Source organism: Clavelina lepadiformis, chromosome 4 (genome assembly GCF_947623445.1).
Source record: "Clavelina lepadiformis chromosome 4, kaClaLepa1.1, whole genome shotgun sequence".
In the NCBI taxonomy this organism is placed as follows: domain Eukaryota; kingdom Metazoa; phylum Chordata; class Ascidiacea; order Aplousobranchia; family Clavelinidae; genus Clavelina; species Clavelina lepadiformis.
Window position 1 is genome coordinate 2,518,342 of NC_135243.1, and position 22,441 is coordinate 2,540,782.

The 22,441-nt window shown below is 36.7% G+C and overlaps 1 protein-coding gene across 1 annotated transcript; it reads right to left on the reverse strand.

Annotated features, from left to right (window-relative positions):
- Positions 1-5,131: 5,131 nt before the first annotated feature.
- LOC143451670 (uncharacterized) lies at positions 5,132-15,807 on the reverse strand. The gene is made up of 16 exons (XM_076952386.1): positions 12,503-15,807; positions 12,248-12,373; positions 11,922-12,092; positions 11,725-11,814; positions 11,433-11,555; positions 11,036-11,101; positions 10,477-10,587; positions 9,699-9,829; positions 9,110-9,350; positions 8,628-8,711; positions 8,109-8,162; positions 6,907-7,889; positions 6,494-6,824; positions 6,311-6,398; positions 6,082-6,227; positions 5,132-5,184 (listed from the first exon to the last, which is right to left on the reverse strand). The coding sequence occupies exons 1-16, from the start codon at positions 12,645-12,647 to the stop codon at positions 5,132-5,134; spliced, it is 2,943 nt and encodes a 980-aa protein (XP_076808501.1). The 5' UTR covers positions 12,648-15,807.
- Positions 15,808-22,441: the final 6,634 nt, after the last annotated feature.

Sequence of the window (22,441 nt, forward strand, 5' to 3'; positions counted from 1 at the left end):
AGATTCATCTCTGTTGGAAAGCGCTGTGACGCCATATTGAAGAGTTCCATGTCGCTGGATTCGTTTAATTCGCACAAAAGCGAAATATATCTGCGTTTGTTGTCGTTGTTGTAACCTAAACAAACATAATAGTTAATTATTTACCGGTTGTAGTTCGCCGCGTTATAGAAATAAATTTAAGACGGAAATTTTTCATGTTTAAGCAACAAAGTCAAGTTGAAAGCGAAAACTTACTTTTCTTTAAATTATCTGTTTGGAACGAATTAAAAAAAGAAGTAGTCATTTTAAACTGAAGATAAACTTAATACAACAACCAGAATTGATCTAAATGACATGTGGCCTATTTAGCCGGCAAATATTTTCACCAGAATTACCGGCAGCCTACTAAGCTAGGCTCTGTACACTAGCACTGGCAATATGTTTGCAATAGACATGTAAATTACAAAACTTATCTTTACTTGGCCTAGTAGGCTGTTGTACTAATCTACCAGTGATTATATGGAAATATTTCCCGGCTAAATAGGCCACATGTCATTTCAATCAAGTTTCACAAAATATTATCACACAAGTATTTTCACAGAATCACCAGTCTGCCAGCAGCCTTACTGTACTAGGCCAAGTAAAGGTAAGTTTTGAAATTCAACATAAATGTGTGTTCTGCTGCACTTGATGCATGTCTATGGCAAATAATACATAACATGCACATGCAGTTTATTCATTTATTTGCAGATTTAGGACAAAGTCAGAAAATAAACTTACCTGACCAATCTCTATACTGCAGTTTCTCAAAATGTACCAGCTGTGACTTTAGTGCTTCTATCCAAATCCTCCTCTTCTCAGCAATATCTGGAAATAAATTATTATCAAGCTTAATACTGACAGGTGACAAATATAGTCTAGGCCTAGACGAAATAGCTTGCAATAAAATGTAGGCTAGTATACAGTGAGTTGTACTAATTTTAAATATCGCACATTTTTTGCATATAGCTTACTTGCTGTATACATACTACCAAATTTTCATTTTTCTGACTGACTGGCTGCTCATAAAACAGACAACTATTTTATGTTTTTGATGCTGATTAGTGATTACTAAAGTTTGAAAACACTATTTTCATCAAATTTAATAAAGAGTAGTCTTCGAATTAGGCACAGTATATATATTGCTAAAAACAAAAAAATGGGTTGCAGTAATATTTTTAAACTGCATGTTAAGAGCAGTTGTTAGAGGATCTTTTATTTTATAACGGTTATATATAACAAATACAACACATTGTTCTAAATAACAAGCAAACTGTGCATGAAATTACATGGATCACGAACTGTCAGAGGTGGGCAGTCAGTACTTTGAAAGTACCGTCTGTAACGGTATCGGTACAGTACTTGGCAATAAAGGTTCCAACGGTTCCGGAATTGGTAATATTTCAAAATAGTAGTCAGGTACTTTGCCAGTACTCGGTACCGAACTACTTTTCGTACAGTGGATCATGTTACAAGTGCAACTTTTGCTGATATTATGGCCCCGCTAAAGGTCAAAAATATGTGAACTCACTCTATGCGACTTTATTAGACATTCGTAGATTAAAAAAGAGCAAAAAGCACTAAAATTGAAATCAAGTTTCAATCAAAATGAAATTTAAAAAAACAAACTTCTGAAAACCTTGAAGTAATCATTTTAGAAGTTTCAAGCACTGGGACCGACTTATATTTCTCGAAAAAAGTAATTCAGTGCAAGGATTCGGCACTGTTCTCTAAAAGTACTGAATCGGTACTGAATAAATTACTGCGATACAATAATTTGGTGCTATAGTACTGCTGTACTGCCCAGTGCCCACATCTGCAAACTGTACTAAGTCTTGCTCAATAACCGATGTTTGATTGGTGTGGAATCATCTCTGAGGCCGTGTAAAAACTATCTTCTAATACCATATTAGCAAAGAGAATTGAGCGAAATTATTACACTGCATGTTAATGCAGTAGACTTTGCTTATTATGACTCTCTTTGGACCAAACCATTTTGGTCACAACATCGGAATAGTCACAACAACCGAAGCTGCAAGCCTGATACAGCGCCATACACCAAGCAGTATCGACACAGTCAGAAACAAATTGACTAAACTTTCTAAAATTTCATACATTTCTTACATGATGCGAAAGAAAACTCACATGGCACAGTCATTCCTGTCTCATTGCATAATTGACAAAGAAACATTGGGGGAATAAAATTGAAAAAGCGGTCGTAATACTCAAACACAGGTCATAGTAAACAGAGACATTTGTATGGCAAAATTTGGGACTATATCATCATGGTCATATAAAGCGGGTGGTCATATTAAAGCTGACTTTATTGCATATAAATGTGTAGCACACCATATGGTGGCTATCATTTTTTTACATGAGTTGGTAGGGGCGGCCAGTGTAAAATAACACAAGTGTTAGCCTAAACCATATTTCAGCTATATTAATTTTAGTTCGCCGAGACACTAAACAGAAACAGGTTTTGCTTGCTTTCGTAGTAGTGCTGTAATTGCTTTTGTAATAATAAGGAGAGGAGTACTGAATCAGTTTATGAGTATCAAAACCAAATTTTTGAAAAAAACAATCGAAACATTGCGACCAAACCATGTATTATAGTATTATACAGATGACTGTAACAGTGCGTATACTCCAAATTAGTTTATTCTAATTTTCTGCTAGTATGTTTAAGTGTGATTTTCAGTGTCAAAATACTTGTATATAGCAAAATGGCAATATAAATGATTTCCTGCTGTGACACAAAAACTTGTAAATTAGTATTTAATTTGCAATGCTTTTTCTCTATTTTAAATTTGATGAAATTTATATTCTTAGAATGACATCTCCTGTGCAAAACAGCTATTGAAGTATTCCTGAACTCAACCTCAGAGACATGCGCAACAAACACGATGTCTATAGTAAGGAGCAACCATACCACGAACATCACATGCATTTGTGTGACGTGAAGACCACCTTGTGCTGTTAGAAAATTGCTATCAAACTGCAACAGACCTGATTGAACTGTGTGTCAAACCAAAACTGATGAAAATCAATGAAAAGCCTTGTTTAAGTACCGGCTTATAACAGCAGTTACAATGCTGAAACTGATCAATAGTCAACCACTGACTCTTTCTCCAGTAACAACTACAGAGTGATCACATGATTTGGCAATGGACATTGTTTATATTACTGTAACAATGTTCATCATTGCCCTTTAAAACAGAGTAAACATTGTATACTTGGCAGCATTTGCCACAATGAGACACTGACAAAAGAAACATTTCATACTACAAGTATATGTATATTTATTGTCAGTGCTGGTCTTAGGCCATTGCCAGTGATTTAACCAACTTGGGCTCCATGCCCCTTAGTACCAAAACAGAAATAGCATTTCTTTGCGCAAATCACAGTGTTCTCAATTTGTTCTCGAAGTGTTATTATTGATGTTATTATTTAACTTTCTCGAAAGAGAATGTGAACTTGCTGAAAACATATCACAAAGCAAAGCTTTGATGAGAGCTGATTTGCAAAGATTTTATATTTGGTTAACGTTGTTATGAATATTATTCCATTAAGTTATTTAAAGTTAACTTATATTATTCCATTAAGTTATTGGCAAAAAATTCCCACCATCAGTTCTTGCGTTGGGTTAATGCTTAGTAAGGCCTTTCCTGTATACTGCACAGCACAAAAATGACAATTTATGGACTGACTGTGTTGAATGACGTGGATATGACAATGCACAAATTACAGTTAATTCCACGGCACTTACAAACAATGCACGAAAATAAATGTACCCAATAGTGAGCTTTATACCACCCAAATAGATTTGTGTAATTCCATTGATTCAAGTAATGTACAAAATGTTGTATCAATGTTTGTGTAGCAATTGTAATAAAGTAAAAGCTCATTAACTTGATGAACTTGATTTCATTTGCATGAAAATTCAAACAATTTAAGGCAACTTAAATTAATAAAATGCATGTAAACTACTAACAGTAACTGAAGTGTACCTTTGTTTCCCAGAGCATAATTAGTACTAATTATCTCAACACCTGAAGTTGTCTAACTCAATGCCTTTTCAACTCAAGATATGATTTTAACTTTAGCGTATCACATTTAAGAACTTCAGCTGAAGGTTATTCTCAATATAAGCAACAACAAATGGAAACAACTGTTATGTGAACAATTTAAGAAACTAAACTAAGTGAGACAAAAGCAGTTCTAGAGCTCCACAAGGCTAGTGTACTAAGCCAAGAATATCAGACTTAAACAGATATAGCAGTAGCACAGCAACACACATGGGTGCTACATCTAATAACATCATCATGCTGTGTAATAGGCTACTTCTATCCATTCTTACTGTTATCTGATAAAACTTATCACATCTATAATTTACAAAAAAGAGTCTTTGTAAAAGATGATGAATGAATGCAACTATTATACCCCAGTCATGTGTTTATGGTTATTTGCAGCCAATTTTACCAGCCTATTATAACTGGAAGTAGGTTGATTGGTCCTTATACTTTGTGCTAATAGGTTAACCACTTTTCGATGTTATTATTATGCAATTGTGTTTAAGTTCTTGGACCTAAGACAACAATGTCCATAAAAACCATCAAAGCTTTGGTAAAATATGAACAGAGCTTTCACATTGGAACATTTCTGAAAGCAGTAACCTAGGAAATTTAGCTTGAACGTCATAACATTTATTATATGCAAGTTTTGCAGTTTGTTAGCCAGTACAGTGTGCTAAAATATACAGTAGCTTAAAATGTGGGCAAAGACAAAGCAAAAATGATTAAAAAAGATTTTGATTGTAGCTCTGTAGTTGCAACTGATATGAAAGTATATTTACCGGTAGCCTTACATAGGCTAACTACACAAACTACTCAGAAAAATATTCATATTTCGTTTTACATCCTACCAGATTCTTCACTATGTTTTTGATACACTGAAACATGCCCTAAACTTCGGCAACTTTTCTTGGAAGATTACTAAGTTTTAGTCAGACATAAAACGTAAGTTTTTTACACATATGCTTATTAGTTATTACTGGTACTTTACCACAAGTTTCGGCTTTAGCATTACCCTTGTCCTGTGGTGATGATGGGATTATTCAGACGCCATGTAACCTCCATACCCCATTAACAGTGATAGTGTCCATCTTAACTGCGCAACGTTTACTTTTAGAGTATAACTAAAATTTAAACAGCTGTGCAAGTAGCAGTTACAGTTAACTTCATCAATTGCAGGTCTGGATCAGTTTGATACAAAATGAAAACAATGAATCGATCACGTGACTTTGTTGTTATTTTGATTATTTTCATCGTAACCATTAGAGACGATGTTTCCATCAAACCTTTGGATGTTTTAATAAATCCTTTGCTATATGCTCTGTAATACTTTGGGATTGATTTGCAATGAAAATTAAATTATTAAAATGAGCCCTTATTTTGTATTTGGTACCAATTGAAATAAAAAAATTTTCTTTGCCATTATATTATTGTGATCTACGTTTTAGTCTTGGAGGCCACATTCGACTGTTTTATTTGTGGTAAATATCATCGTAATTGTTTATGTCTTTGCGACCACTTACCTGAGTAGAATTTTTGGTCACTTATATTTAAGGCATAAAATAAAATGAAAAACATGTGATTAAATGGATACGTTATTGTAGTATTATTGTGGAATTAGAAGATACGGGGTTGTCAATAAAATGAACATGATATTGACAAAGCTTGTCAAGTTGGGGAAAGTGCAATAATATCATGACCCTTGCGACGGAATACTTCATCACCGATAGATACGAAACTCATCCAAATTTGTCAGAAAACACAACCTATAGCTTTTTAACGATGAACATAAACGTAACTCAAAATAAATAAAACTTGCAATCGTACCTTACAAATTCTTCTGCAAAGTCCTATACAATTTGGTAATGCTCTAGAATCTAGATAACTTAGCAAGTTTCTGGTACCGTTGGGTGTTGGTACTTTTGAAAACTGTATCAAATTACTTTACAAAAGCATTTGCAAAATACTGTAACAAGAACAAAATGGTACAAACCGGATGAAGTGTATGCCTTCATATATTCCTGCTGTTCTGTAGACCTAGTTGAAAGTAAGGCTGATGACTGATGTTCTGGAGATGATATCTTCTCCTCTGCTGGCTTTTGTGTTAGTGAAATCTGCTCCTCTACCTGATCATCTTGTCTGATAAAGTCATAATTGCTTTTGTCTCTTTCATGTCTAATATGAGCTCGTTTATGGAACAGCAAAAGCTTTTTAAACTTCACCTGTTTAAGCAGCAAAAACAACGAGATAACAAGCGCGAGCGTTCTCGCTGATCGTGCCCAGTTGCGGCAATATTGCTCATGCTGGAATCTGAAGAAAAGTTGATATTTTACAATTTTCATGTTTGAATAAGCTTAATAGTAAATCATATCTCAAAATGCACATTCTCACTATCCTGAAAATACCTTTCATCATATCTATGAGCAGACCGCAAACAAATCTCCTAATAACAGACCACTTCTCATCGGAAAATAGCTTGTTTGAAACAAGGTGTTTAAACGCATCCATGGGCAGTTCATTAACGATGAACTTTGCTGTGAAAAACTCCTGATACAGCTGGTGGGCGAAGTAATACTTCACGTGGCCATCAAACACGCGGCTGACTGCAGCAAAATGAGCGTAAATGCCGACGACGATATCTTGTATCTGGTCTGGTTCAAGGCCAACTGCTCTGAGGTTGTCACGTGTGATGACAACTGAAGACCTCATGGTAGCTTTGTAGGCAACTTCACTGAGCTGCAACAACAAAACAAGTAATAATATGTTCTTGTACATTATCACTATTTTAGGTAAACAGAAACATGTTCAGTTCTCTCACCTGCTTTACTAGTGAAGTGATGTCTTTGTGGTTTGCATTGTCACTGCATCGGAGGTTCTCCAAAACTGTGGCAAATACCCGCGTTGTGGTGATGATTTTTCCAATTTTTGTTGTAGGAGCCAAACCTGCTGCTATAACTAACTGAAGCAACAACGGGTTAAAACAAAGTGCAAACACAATTTTAGCATTTCGGGAAAAATCATTCCAAAGCTTGTCGGCTGAAGCACCAGCGTAAAAATAAAACAGTTTATTCATAGAGTCAAGGGGCAGATCACCAAGTAAGATTGTTGAGTCAGGACGTAGTGGAGCAGGAAGCGTGATGGCACTGTGAGGTCTGGAGGTAAAGATTAGCTTAATGTCTGGAAGGAAATGTTTATTGCATAAGTTGGCAATGAGGTCTGGTACACTTTGGGGAGTATCATAGTTCACTTTGGGTACTTTGTCTTTAAGTGACCACTCCGCCTGATCCAGACCATCAAAGAGTAGAAGACAACTTTTCTGATTTTCTTTGATCCACTCCCATGCATCCTCTCGAGTGGTTTCGTCTAAATCCGGATAAATGTTATCCATAATTAGCTTCCGAAAACTGACCTTTTCGCCAACTGGCATCTCCATAAATTTATAATAAAGACATTTGTATTCTTCTGTTTTGGCTAATCTTTTGGACAAAGTCGTCTTTCCGGAACCGGGGTAACCTATGAAGGCGGTAAAGCGATTGTTGGACTTCAGCAATTCTTCAAATTCAATGTCCTCATCCCGCTTAAGTGTATCAGGTTCACCAGTTGACGGGGCATAAGTTTCATGTTTAGGGACTGCCCGTCCTTGGAAAAAAGATACCTTGGTGTACTTTGGATGGACAATTGGAATATCTGCTACTGAGACGTCGATTCCAGCCTGGAGACGGATGTCATCTTCACGGCGTTCATTTTGCTGCTGCAAAACTTTTCCAATGGCTTTCTCTCGCTTTCCGAGTTTTCGGTGGTCTGATAAGAATACAGACCTTTAAAGCATGAATTTTTATAAATTAAACTGCATAAGGTTATATTTATACTTCGGAACAGTATATTTATACTTCGGAATAAGGTTATATTTATATTTATAAATCGGAACAGTTGCAGAACGCACATGTTGTTTTCCTCAGCAACTACGGCATATAAAACAAACATTAATAGTCCCTTAAATACATCATTGTATAAACTAACCTGCTTTATTTGCCTCCAAACATTTCGTGAATTGCTGTTGTTCATTGGGATGATCTATGGAACAGGTAAAAAAGATTAATGGATTGTTGGAAGGAAAAATGTTCTTAGGAAAAATTTGGGTTTTAGTTCCAAACCCAAATAAATACAAGCCATGACAGTGCAAAAATGGAAAAGCCTTGACTAAAAGTTTAAATCGTTTCTTAATCGTTGCTATGTATAACTGCTAACTGTTAAAATAAAACGATAGTATGATAATAAGTGCAGCAGTATTCTTTTAACAAAAATTTAGTTTAGCAAACAAAAGTCGTGATGAGAAATCGAAAACCAAATAATTACAAAACGTGCCAGCAGTTTTGTAAAGTTTCCAATTATTAATATTTCTCGAGGTAGCAGAAGATAAAAGCATAAAAACTAACAATAAATTAAATAAAATGAACTAATAACCAATAATAACTTCAGTTAATGTTTTAATAATAAAATGTTGTGAAAATACCTATTTCAACTTATGAGTTTAATTACCTATTTCCTTGATAAGTTTATCAAAGTTATCCTCAAATGATTCTTTGCTAAAATCGTAGTAGAGTTTTCCCGACACCAAAAGAGCTTTTGATAAAAATTTCAAAAATATAAATGTTAATTTGTGGTGAAAGCAGGTGATGAAAATCAATTCAGTAATGAATATTAAAAGATAAAAATAGAAACAAACATTAACATAACATTATATAAATGATTGGTTAGAGGAAGAGCAGAATATAAAGCACTCTTAAAGTTAACAATGATTTATCGCCACAAGATTTCGTATACTTGAGTTTGCGTCTTCTGGTGTAACAATTATGATTAATAATGAAAATAACAATACTAAATATAATGTTACCATTCAAACCTCAAGCAACATCCCATTTTGTGACGTAGTAATCAATTAAAAAAATTAACCAGTCATAGGCATAAAAATGCGTTGAAAACAACTAAGCACAAATGAAAAGTATAATAAAAATGCATACCTGTCCAGCCTTCCATTTTATAATTGTCTTGGGTGATAATGGGTATTATACGTTTTCTCTTGTCAGCAGCAAGTTTGCCTTCCCTTCGGCAGTTTTCACTGAGTTTATAATTTTCAGACAGAAACATGAGGACCAAGTAAGCGTTGTCAACAGCTTCATACATTTTGTCGTAAATGTCTCCTCTCATCTCGTTTTTATCAATCCACACTTTGTAACCAGCGGCAGAGAGCTCATCGGATATCTGCAAAAAGGGCGAAAAAATGAAACTAGATTGTTAGGTTAAGTTTGTGAGTAGCTAATTTGCAACTCTTCTACTTTCGTAATCTTTCTAAAACCAACAAACGGTTTCGGTTATTAGTAATTTGCAAAATAACTCTAAGGCGAAAACGGAGTAAAGCATCTTATAACATCCACATCATCTAAGTGATTGTTTTGCTGATATTTAGGATATGTTTATGAAATAAAACTTTCTTCTTGACCCTAGCACAAATATTTAAATTGAGAGTGAGTTTTTGATAATTGATTCTATTAACATTTCGTGTATTTCGTTAAAACCTGTATACTGAGATCATAAAATATATTTACAAACCTTATGAGCAGGATCCTTTGAATCTTTCCAGTTATAACTGATCATTATATGCTGGTTGCCTTTGTTGTCATCCTGGTGTTGATTGGCCCCAGGTCCACAAGGTGAATTTGTTGCTTGTGGATTATTAGGTTCTGAAATAAGATGTAACATTTAAGCTAATATGCATTGGTCTTGTACCGCTGTTGGAAAATAGAAGCACGAAGCACTTAGTTAAAGGGCGACACAAGTAAAATAGTTCAGGTAGTGATTAGCTTTTAACTCGCATGCAATATATGAGTTGAAGCATCTCTCAATAATCACAACAAAGAACTTTGCAATCACTGAAAACTAACTCCAACCAAATTGTATAATATCACACACATTTCCACCGACATGGCTTGATTTTGCACGATACCTGATAATCAAACATTATTGAGATATAATTATACCTATGAATTATGTTGAATACAATGTTTTGTAGCAGAAATAAATAATTTTTGACCAAGTTTAACGTTTGAAAGTGTGCTTTAGCCACCAGGTGAAGATAAAATTTCTTTAGATTTTTTTAACGTAAACTAATCTTTTTTCTAGGTTATTCTTAACTTTTTTTTAATTTCATTTAAAACATTTTTTCCTGTTTACAGTATTTGAAAAAAACAAATTCACACAAAAGTTTGGCAGAGTTTGACTTGAGTGAGATTATTAAATCTACTTATAGGTTGAACTCGAGTAACATTTTTAAACCGATGTATAAATAAAACTTTAAAAAGGTGCAATGTTGCACACTTCCAAAACATACCTGCAGATGAAGTCGTTGGTGGATTGGCGATTAAGGGACTGGTACTTGGTACTTCAGTTTGTGAAGTTGATGCTGAAATTGGTTGTTTAGTTCGCGTAAAACCGGTTTGCTCTAAGATATGAACACATTATATAAAGCATGAAGCTTTAGAAACTTTAGTAAGCAACAAATAATAACTTGCAAATAAAACTTCATATAATTTTAAACCGTTGATTTTAGCATCTTCATGAAAATTTGCAAATATACCAGATGTTGCCAAGATGGACAATTACAAGCCAAAACAAACGCAGCACACAATAATGACTACTGTAACAATGGTATAGGTGTCTCAGATCATTTAGCAAATTGCTTCTTAAACAATGTTTGTGAGTGTTGAATGGGGTGTTATTCATCAACAACCACTTTGCATTTTAACATACGCTTGAAAGTTATGCCCCACATCCCCACAAAACAGAATTCACAGAATTCACAGATGTGTAAAATCCAATCATGTCCCAAACAAGAGCAAGGACTTTTAAATTTAGTTAATATATAAGGAAACATGATTAAGTTAACTTACCTAATACACCACTCGTGTTCCTTTCTGCATGACATATTGTTGGTTGAATGGCAACGTTTCCAGAAGCTGCAATAAAACAGAGATTAAAATTGTCTAAATTAAAATTACTGAAACCAGTTTAATGAAAATAGATATAAGCACAATGAATGTTTGCAAAAGTAAAACAAATTCAAAAACATCAAACTGTATTTTAAAGAAAATATTTAATTGTACATTATTGCAGTTTCTAAACACAAAAGTGATGCATTTGAATCAGATTCAAACAGAAATTGAACGTATCAAATATACTCCTTGTGTTTCGGATTTTAATTAACTGTAGAATTTGTAACTTATTTAAACAAAACATGATTAATACATACAGAATTCACTGCTATTTTGTCTATAATCTAATCATTACTTGTAGAAGGTATCTCAGTGTTCAAAGCATTGGATTGATTGGTCACTTCTGAGATGTCTGTGTGGGGTTCAACCTGTGGATTTGCTTCGATCGGTTGCTTTGGATGGGTTGCATCAGGTGGATCTAGAAATGCAAATGTCAGCATATACTACCATTCGTACAAATGAAATAACTAACATATGAAATAGAAACACAAATAAACTAAACAAAACAGTCCGCAGGTTGGCAGATAATACAAAAGCGGCATATTTGAATCAGATTTTAAACAAACGTTAAAGCATCGAATATGCACCTGGTGTTGGGGTGTTTAATTGAGGAAGGTCAAAGGGATTATTTGCCGACACCTGCTTCTCAATGCTTGGTTCAAATTGTTTTGCAGAATCTTTAAAGTATATGGTAAGCTCAAGAGGAAATAAAAACAATGTGATGCCATAATAAATGACAGTAAGCACTTTACAAGAAAAAGTTGTATGGTTTTATAATGCTCACCTAAAGGATTTATTTGTTTCTCTTTAACTTGTGTTGGTTTTATATTTTTCAAGTCCTCGATGTCTTTTTGCTTATATTTTCTGTTGTCTCGGTATCGTCTTTGATCGTGATGTTGGTATTGTCTTTCGTCGTGGTGATAAATTTTAGGAGCATAATTAATCGTGACTGGCACTGCGTATCGACAAAAGTAAAGATTTTCATCTATAAAATAGCATCACAATAATATGGAAACATAATTTGATAAATGCAACTAATAGGCTTTATCTTAAGTATTTAAAAATAATCGTGTGCCTACGTATTCAGCAAAACATTTTCATAAAACTTACCAACTCCGCTTTCAGCCATTTTGCTTGCAAGCTCAATCAACCCTGGATCGATTCTACTTACAACACTCAGAGAAGCTTCAGAATTTTCCATTGTTTGCAAGACTTGATTTCCTGCATCTGCAGGCCCTTGATTTAAAGCAAAGAAAAAATAAAACAAAATTTATTTTCTATCAAATTTAAAGGAAAACATCAAAAAGTTTATTATTAATTACAGCAAAGACAAAAACTTAATCATTTTAATTTCAAATTACTCACCATGAGACATCCCCGCTTGCATTGCAACAGCACGTGATGTTCCAGGTTGTTCATCACTTTCACCTGATGAGCTCTCTTCATTGTTATCAGGTTGTACAAGTTGAGGTTTACCTTCGGTCAATCTTTGCTCTTCTGGCTTCGACATACTTCAATGTTGCAGTAATTATCTAAGCTTTTGTTTTATACCTGGTCAAATGTGTTGATGACGTAAAATTTTTCCAAAAAATAAAAAAGACGTAAGCAGAATGTTTACGAAAAGAAATTAACTGGAAAATGTAAACTGTTGTAATAGATGTCCAGATCACATTGTTTTACACATCCTGACTCAGGATGGTATAGCCTTCTGCAGTATTTTCCAGAATTGAATTCCAGAGCTGTTTTTTGTCTGCCAGAATTCCTGGAGCAGCCTGGTTGTCGTTGCCTGGCAGCCGTCAGAGTTCTTAAAGCAATGTTGTTTCCAGCTGAAAATCTTGGAGCAGCTTCATGCCCGCCTAAGTTGTGTTCCGGTGAAGCCTCGTTTCCGCCAAAGCTCCGAACCATAAATCGGACCGAAACCGAAACAAAACCATTGCCAACGGAAATTCAAAATCGCTTCTTCTCTGCCGGATTTCAAAAACTGCCTCATTGTCACTGGAGTACAAGAGCTGTTTCATTGCCTTCGGAGTTTCAGCGCCGCCGCGTTTCTGCCGGCATTCGAGAGCCGCCACCCAGCCGTCAGAGTTGCAGAACAATCTTCTTGCCGCCGGAGACCTGGAGATTCCTCGTTGTCGCCGGATTTCCAGAGCAATTTCTTTTCCGCCGTAGAATTCCAGCCGTTTCTTTGCCGCAGAAGTTCGAGAGCCGCCTTCTTTTGCCGAATTTCCGGAGCCACTTTACTGCCGCCAGAGTTCCAGAGACAACTTCTTGCCGCCAGAGTTCAAAAGCCGCCTTTTTGTGCCTTGGAGTCTCTTTAAAGCCACGTCATTGACGTTGAAACTTACTACGAAGCCATGACAGAACCACGGCTAGAATTAAGATTTTTCATTTGATCTGTGTAATTAGCTTGGCTGTGGGGAGTAAAACTATAACCACGAGATGGCTCCCCTGCCTAACAAATTCACGTTTGTGGACAAACCACTGTTAAAGGCAAAGGCTCAGGGAATGCTGCGCTGTAATTATGACGTTTGTTATTGTCTTGTCCTTCAATTTTTCTATTGCACTGACTTAGTTAAGTGGTATCACGGCATCACGGCTGCAAGTAGCCACGAATTAAACTATTCCCTTTTGTCGTTGGTTAATTTGGTATTGATCAATTTAATCATTTCCTGATTCATAAAAACCAGTTTTATTTTAACACCTCTATAAGTCGACAGAGTGGGGAGGCTACGTACAGGGACGGGGCTATGAAGTACGCTTGATGAGCTAATATTCATACACAAGGAGGAGAAATTGCCAGCAGAGTTGGGTTCAGGGGCAGTCTCGTTTCCGACGAATATCCAAGCGCATCCCTGTGGACAACGGAAATAAGCTCGTTTCCGGCGGATTTCTGAGCGATTTCTTTGCCGCCAGATTTCCCGAGCCGACTCGTTGCTGCCGGGATTCCAGATCCGAGAAACAAAGAAACAACTAAAATCAACATTTTTGCGCTAAAAAGGGGAAAGTGTCCTGGGCGAGAAAAGCCATGAGCGCCAAGCTTGTTTGCTTACGTTGATATATGGCGGGTTATCTCCTGGATACTTTATTGCGTCCTGGCACCTTATTACGCTGAGCAAACAACGCTTGCTGATAACTCGGCAATATAACTTACACTTCTCATTGCTTTCGTGTTCAGTAAAAATAAGATATAAATTTTTATCTCTTCAGTTAATACGACATCCTATTTTGCAATCAATGCATTTAAAATCTCATTTACTTAAGTGAATCAAAAGACATCCTTGCATTTCGATCACCGCTAGATGGAGAGATGGAGCACTGACACAAACTTTTGAATTTGTCAGCCAAGCCCGTCAAAGTAGCAACATAGCCTGGTGTCCGTAGAAACCGTGAGTTTTGTGACTAATCGTTTATCTTTCGTTTGTTGCTGTTCCTGGATGCCATCGGACATGATTCGAGACAAGAAATCGAAGGCAAAGACAAGAGTATCAATGAACTTTGATTCATCACTCATCCTAGGCTACAAACAGCGTTGAGCTTTCCCACGAGCTGCGATCAGATTTAGTCGAAATTGTCCAATTGCCAATTGTGCTCAAGTACTAACGTGGTTTATTTCAGCGGCCTATGCAATTACATATACATGTATGACGATTATACGTGCTGCTTCCCCCGACATCACGTCTGTGCGCTTCGCGTCTATTTGAATTTGCCCAACTTCAACCCGCAAGTGTACGGCAGATGTCATCCCTGAGGATGGCGGGACGGGATTCAGCTTAGCAAGGTTAAGAACCAATGATATAATACAGGTTGATGCTAAATTCCAATGCTAAGTTAAGCTAAAATATGATCGGTTTTTTTATATTTTTAATCTGTTAGCGCGTTACGCGAGTTATATAAAGACGGTTCTACAATTCTAGCCCCGAGATGACTCTCCTGTCTAACTATTATACGTTTGAGGACAAATCGTTTTAAGGAGGAAACTAAAACAAAACAATACATTAATGCCATGAATAATTAATTAATATAATAAAAATAAATGATTGCTTGATTCGAACACAAACAGCATATACGCCTCTGTATACGCCTAAAAGAGAAACTGTTTAATATGAACTCGAGACTTAAACAAATTCTGAGCAAAAAGTCGCATCGAAGGCGCAGATCTAAAAATATCTTTTCAAGATTTTCTTTCAAGTCTCGAAATAAACTTTCGTTCCAGTGAACGCGTGAAAGAATCTCTAAAGCTTGAGCTTTGTGGCCAAAAATTTTCAACGAAATATTTTCTCGACCGACGTAACCACTTTGTCACAAGACAACCAGCTAAGCGTAAAGTATCTGAATATTTTGCACGAAACAGATTTATTATTGTTGAGCACACTTTTAAGCATTTGATGCGCAGTTTAACTTCTTTGTGCAATTTGTAGTAAAAGTTTTTGTCCTACATATACGCCCATTAACATTTTGCTGCATTCACACTGATCATAATATTAGCAGTGTCTTTCGCAGGCATAATTGAGTGCGTGGACAGAACTTGCGTATACCTGGTTTGTGCTTCTGCGGTATTTACAAATCTACTATGTGTAAGCGCATAAGCAAACAAATAATAGATCGTTGCATGGTTAAGATAACAATTTAATTTAGCAATAGCGACAAGTGCCTTACATAATAGAATCTGAATTACAGCCCACCATTTATAACATACTGAAGCAATTTACTGTCCTTTAAATGTAAATTGTAGCATGAAACAAAAAGTTTTTTTTTTAAAGACGATTATGTGACAGCAACTTTCAACTTTGATCGCGGCCATCTTCCACTTTACAGTCACGAGAATTGAATGGAAATAAGTCAGTCGCGCAATATTTAAAACTTTTCGCATTCCAGCTAAATATTACGACCTTATTTGGAAACGCATCAGTTAATCTCAGTCAGCAAAATAAAGGTTCTAATCCAGCCGGGTTTTTGCGGATTTTTGCTTAGCAAATATTTTTCGCAACAAATCGTTTCCGACTTTCAGCAAAGTGACGTCACTCAACCCTCTGCCAAGTCAAGCGTAAGACATTTCAACATCTCGCACGACTCAGGATAATCTCAGGTCAACAGTCAATTAAACATTGCACAGTTTGGCAGCGATTCTATCGATTCGGCCCCATATCAAGTGCACCGCTGGGTTAATGATGAAAAAATAGTGACGTAATAATCTCAGAAGGTCTATCCGGGTTTGGTATTTTTGCCGACTCAAAAAGTGGAAGATACAGATTCAGAGCTTTATATAAATGAACGCCAGCTGTGGTGTTTAGTGTTAAATTATCCGCAACAAATTATCTCTTGATATTTTGCATCAACCATCGCTGACCAATGACGTCATGTAACAGCGTCAAATTGCAGTCGACATATTTGACGTGACTTAACATGGCAGAATGAAACGGCTTCAAGCCACATGCGTGAAGGAAATACATCTTATATAGGAACGTAACAATTGACAGAACAGCACATCGCTTGCTCAGGTTTTGTCTGATAAAAGATGGAGGACTCACCTCGCCATCAGTCTATCAAATTACCACTGAAGCGAAAATTTTAGCCAAGCGCAGTAGAATGTGGCCTCATACCGTATGTTTATATTTTAACAGTTTTTAAGATTTCCGGCAAAACAAAAATATGTCGTCATAACACTATGACGTATCAATGCAATAATATGGAACTTGGTGGTGATCAACCATATTCAAGGAGGGTAAATTTTTGCTTTAAAAATACTTGATTTTTGTTTCTTCCCTAGACGTTTCTTGAAAGCGTTCAACAAAATATTTTCGCCGGTTCAAATCGTCTCCGGAATTTCAACGATGACGTACCCATACTTCGTCACAAGCAAACAAGTCAAGCGTCAAGCAGCCGGATAATTTGCACGGAACCGATTCACAGCAGCCAAGCACTTTTCTAAGCATTTGACGCAAAGTTAAGTTTGTTTGCTGGTAACTCTACGTCATACACCTCTGCTCATTTACATATAACAACATCACTGTAATAACAATAATGTCTATATAGCGACATGTTTAGGCAAAATTGTCGTTTAAAAAGTTAAACATGTATGGCACAGATATAATAGTTTTAAGAGTATATCCTACCGGGCGAAAAATAGAGCAACAAACTTCCATTTTAAAAACAGTCCTATTGCGGTAATATCGACAGACCCTTTTCGAAGATTCAATGCTGAAGAAATTAAATCACTCACCACAACTTGGTCGCAGTTGCAATGAAGTCGAATTTGCCGGAGTCGCCAACAGAAGGAGAATATTAAAGTAGTGACTGACGCTTTCTGCTACATTACTTCTAACATAATTCTAGAAACTAATTCACTGCTAATTTATGTAATGAACTACTCATATACACTTCGTGGGCACGCACATTGGATGTAGTTAAAAATTCCTGTCCGCCTAAATAAGCCTTAAACCTCAATAGGAGTCATTGGAATGCGTTTCCAAATATTAAACTAATTTCTGGCTAAACGTTTCGTTAAATGCTTGCAAAATAATTGAAGTGAAGAAGGCGCCAACCCAAACGCTTCGCTTGATTTATCACGCTTGCATAGATTGTCTGCTGGCATAGGTTGTCTGCTGGCTCAACTCAGGTTATTTTTATTGCGGCGCTTTTCGTCATCATGTCGGGCGCGTTGGTTGTGTTTTGGCTGCTTTTGGTGGTGGTCATCCAACTTTGTCGTTTATGTATTCAAAAACGAAAGTTTTGCACATGCATGGGTTTGTGAATTGTTGGATCATAAAAGAATTAATTCACCAGCTGAGCATATTTAGTTATTGAAATTATGCCAGGTGGCGAACAAAGTATTTACAGAAACATAGTTCACTCAGGTGGAACATTATGTGATCAATATACGTCATATTATTAAATCATATTTACTCGAAGGGTGACTTTATATTTCACTGTTCTTTACTTTCCCGGTTTGGTGTGTTTTGCTCTAACCGTATAGATCGGTTTTGCTGTGTTATTATTTGTGCTTCATATTGATTTGTTTTATGAACCGTTGCTGTCAGTTTATTTGATTTGTTGACATACTGTTGATGACCTTCTCATTGCCTTTGTGCGCTTGACCGGATTACACGTTACTCGTCGCTCTCCTATTGGTTACCTGAAATAAGTCATCTGTATCAAGTCATGTTAATTTTTAGTCGACCTTACTCAACAAGCACTGCGTTTTAAAATTTATTTACTTGAAGTGAATTAAGAATAATATCTGAACTGCAACCACCGCCAGACGGAGCGATGGAGCAACGACGCACACTTTTAACTTCGTCAGTTAAGTTCGCAGGATTTGTCATTTACCCTCCTAAATGTTATTACATGCTAACTACAGTGTTTTACAATCGTGTCATATTACGGTGGTTATTTGTATTTTAATATTTTCAAACAGAGGCTGTTGTGTTAAATTACCATCCACAGTACCATCAGCTGGATAGACTAAGTCCATAAAGCTAAACTTGGCGAACATGCGCCTAAATTATAATTTTATTGATGAATGAGCCCAACAAAAACTGGGCCCCAGGGCATTCTACCACGTTAATCTGCGTCTAGGCCAATCACAGGCGAACCAATATTCTGGAATCAAACGGAAACGCGGATTTAAAAAATGCTTACGGAATAGGGCAAGTCGTAAATCAATTCTATTGAAAAGTAGAACAGGCGATCGTATCATAGTGTCAGGTTTCAGAAAATCAAAAAAAACTTTCATTGATGTGTTCGTCTTTCTCGGAAATTGATGAGGTTTTTGTATCTGTGTCGTCATCACAGGTACGTCATTCGCACAAAAGCGAAAAATCTCGAAGGTTGTTCGCGGTTTCTGTTTAAATTTTTATTGTCGCAAAAAACCTTGCTCAGGTCGAGCTGGAAATTTGACCAACCATAAAACCAAACCATACCGAAGGCAAAAAATCCCGTTTCTGCCATCAAGAAACCTGCACCTAGCGACAGCTGGTGTAGCTACGACATCATTGATGGTAATTCCACTTATGTTGTATTTCCCTCAAAGCGCAGACGGCTACAACTAGATCATGTAGCAAGCCTTGAGTCGGTTCAAGTCGGAAAAGAAGAAGATGAGAAGACTTGATGAGATTTCACAGAGTTGGCCAGACTGGCAAATACTTTGCTGACAATGTTCTTGTCGCTTTGGCTGAGGAACATGGCCGCCATGTCGAAGCGCTGAGCTCTCTAAAACAAGTTATGCAGCTGGGCTGTGGTAAAGTATGTTGTCTGCCAAGCCCTTTCTGTAAGTCAAACAATTTTACGTCATAATCCAACAACACGCCTGTTCCATCCAGATGCATCACCAACACTGCGTTATGGAGTTTAAACGAGAAAGGTGGATTCCAATCGATGTTGTCATGTTTATCTAATTAAGTGATGTTAATATTTAAAATATGTATCAACCTTTTTAAATGAATGATTTTGGTATACTCACAAACTTTAGACTTAAAGCCGAGAATCATTTCTATAAAACGGCCTCGGAATCTCTTGGGTGTGTTCGCATCATTATTCACGTATCAATGACGTCACAACCATCAAGACAGCAGCCGGGGTTAAATTTTTACGCAGAAAAATCTGTTAATTAGTCTCCGATTAGACATGTTTTTCAATGAAGTTAAGCATTTAAAAATGTTTTGGTCAATAATTCCAGAACAATTACGGAGGCGAGTGTCTCATTTGCCTCAATGTAGCCAAAGCACGAGCTGGAGTGTAGGAGTTTAGGGTTATCTCTAGCATACAGTATGATCTCAGATGTTATTAAAACATGGCTTGCTGGTACTTATTTAAAAATTTAAGCAGTAGGATTTTAAATCAAACCATTTGTTCTATGTCTGACCCGAAGCCGGTCTGATAGAGCTGACACCTAGAGCACTGATGGAGTCAGTAAGTTCTCCCACCCAGATTTTATCCACCATATTTGTCGTTATCTTTGGATCGCATGCTGCAGTTAAAATATTGTAGTTTCCTTTCACTAAATCTACCAAAAGATCGGTTTCACTACAAATGCAACGTTTTCTGTTGCCGTCATTGATTGTCGTTTCCTGGTACTTTGTTAGACTGTTATGTTTGTTTCCAACTTATTACAACAACTTACTTTGTTTCCAACCATACAAATCTACTTTAAACAGCTTTAGCTTTTAAAATATTGCAACCGCTTGGTGACGTCATAATAGGTGGCGTGATCCAACTTTTTTAGCTTATCAAACTGGAAAGTTGTAATGAACAGAACAAGCAGCATCTCTCCTCAGGCGCAGTCTAACTCTAAAACTTGTTCTGCTGGTTCTTGGCTTAAAACGAGTTGGGAACCACTGACCTATACCAATACAATAGGCCTAGTTTGTAGTTTGAAGTTAGGAGCTTGCGATATTCTGCTATTCAACAGCCGCTGTTATAATTAAGTTTCATCTCGTGGTAAGTATTCACCTACCATAGTTTAGATCATAACTTTAAGTATTATGCTATGACTGTTCACGCTTGCAGTAATCATCGGGCCAACATCACATTGGCGGTTCTCCATTGATCATTACGTCACGCGCTGTGCGTCTTTGCATCGCATACGTTGAAAATTCCCCCAATTCATGTTTCTTGTTTGAGCTATTTATATACTTTGTTCTGTGCAACGCGCTCGCACACAGCTCAACAGCCATGTTATTGTGGCGCTTTTCGTATCGAAACGTTACAACTGAATGATGACTTCATTTTAGCTGTCTGGCTCCTGTAGAAGGTCGCTGGTGCTACCCAGATAGCTCACAAATGAAAGCGTAGCTTCAGCGTTCGTCAAATCAAAAACTGTATCACGACCTTCTCGGTAACACGTTTACCTGAGACTAATCCATCAAACCGTGCGCAAAAACACCGAAGGTGGCGAATTTATTGGTAAAAGTCCAACTTCATGCAAAACATTTGTGGTGTGGAATGTTTCTGTGGCACTGTCGGCCATTGTTTGGTTTTTAAAGGAAAATTAATTCTAGCAGTGCCGTCTTTTTCGTTATATTATTTCTAGAATTTGTTTGCTCTGCAGTTTTACGTCATAACTATAAATCGAATGCCACATTATTCATTGGCGTTAATAACACTCTTCAACCATCTGGCTAAGCTTCAGTGACCTGCCATGGTTTTTAGAATCCAGTCCAATCTATTCTATCCGATCATTCTCAGGAAATCTGCAGGTGTCAAATATATATACGTATGCTTATGACTTGCTCACTGTCATGTTGAGAGTTATTGCCGTCGTGCATGCGTTATATTTACTTGTACATGTTTATGGTTCCATTCCACTTTTCGCTGTCAACTAAGCATCTAGCTAGACTACTTTATCAGTTAAACTAATTCATCAATAAAGACATTGAATCTGTAGTAACAGAGTGTCGTCTGGCTCAAGCTCTTTCAACAGCGCAGGGCCCAGCAAACACGGGACCTAATGCATAAACAGATATCGAGGCCCCTTGCCGATTTTAAGTAAGTTGAGGGCTTATTGGTTGTTTATATTAGGAGTCTAATAAAGTACTCCTAATGGCTGGCTGTGACTCCTCCATTAGAAAGAAGGTATTCTTCCGATGTAGCACTTTTGTTGCCTCAATAATGTCAAACTCAGAAGAGTAAATAAAATAAAAAACAAGATATAGGTCGGTACTCTGAAGGTTAACTTTCTTTTAAGTTGGGATCAGATCTTCATCGTTAGCCCGGATGGCAAGTGCGGCAGTTTTCTGCGTGAAAACGTGTCACCTGCAAAATCGCAAATTTTAGCTTTATGACGTGCACTGAAGCCTCAATTATTTGTTTATTTATTATAAATCGACGTGAACGTAAAATAATTATGCGTGTAGGTGCCACACTTTTCATTATGGATTCTTAGTTCCTGGTGAAGATTGACCTAGGAAAGAAGCTGCCAATGCTGCGGGAACCTCACTTACTAGTTCATTCAACTGCACAGACACTCGTCAAACCTGAATCTTACAACGATTCAGACCAACACTGACGAAGACTTATCGATTAAGCGTCATAGAGAAGAATTTTGTCTATCGGAAAATATATCTGGCTGTGAAAAGACACTTACGAAAACTTAAATTACTTGGAAAGTTAAAACTCATTGAAAGCAAACACAGCTTTTAGAATCTCAGAAAGTTTATCTTCATGTTAATTCCAAGCTCACAAACCACAACAAATTATTACTGAAGAGTTCAATATACTTCTATGTCTGCTACCCGAGATCGCTTTTATCCTTGATCAATTGGCTGAAAACATCATTTGCAATCTGCTTTTAAGTGCTCTAGGGCGCCA

Coding starts and splice junctions, on each gene's coding strand:
- LOC143451670 (XM_076952386.1), bottom strand. CDS start 12,647: ATGTCGAAGCCAGAAGAGCAAAGATTGACCGAAGGTAAACCTCAACTT. Junction 11,815..11,921: donor GAAACAAATAAATCCTTTAG/GTGAGCATTATA, acceptor TATACTTTAAAG/ATTCTGCAAAACAATTTGAA. Junction 8,163..8,627: donor TAAACTTATCAAGGAAATAG/GTAATTAAACTC, acceptor CCTGTTCCATAG/ATCATCCCAATGAACAACAG.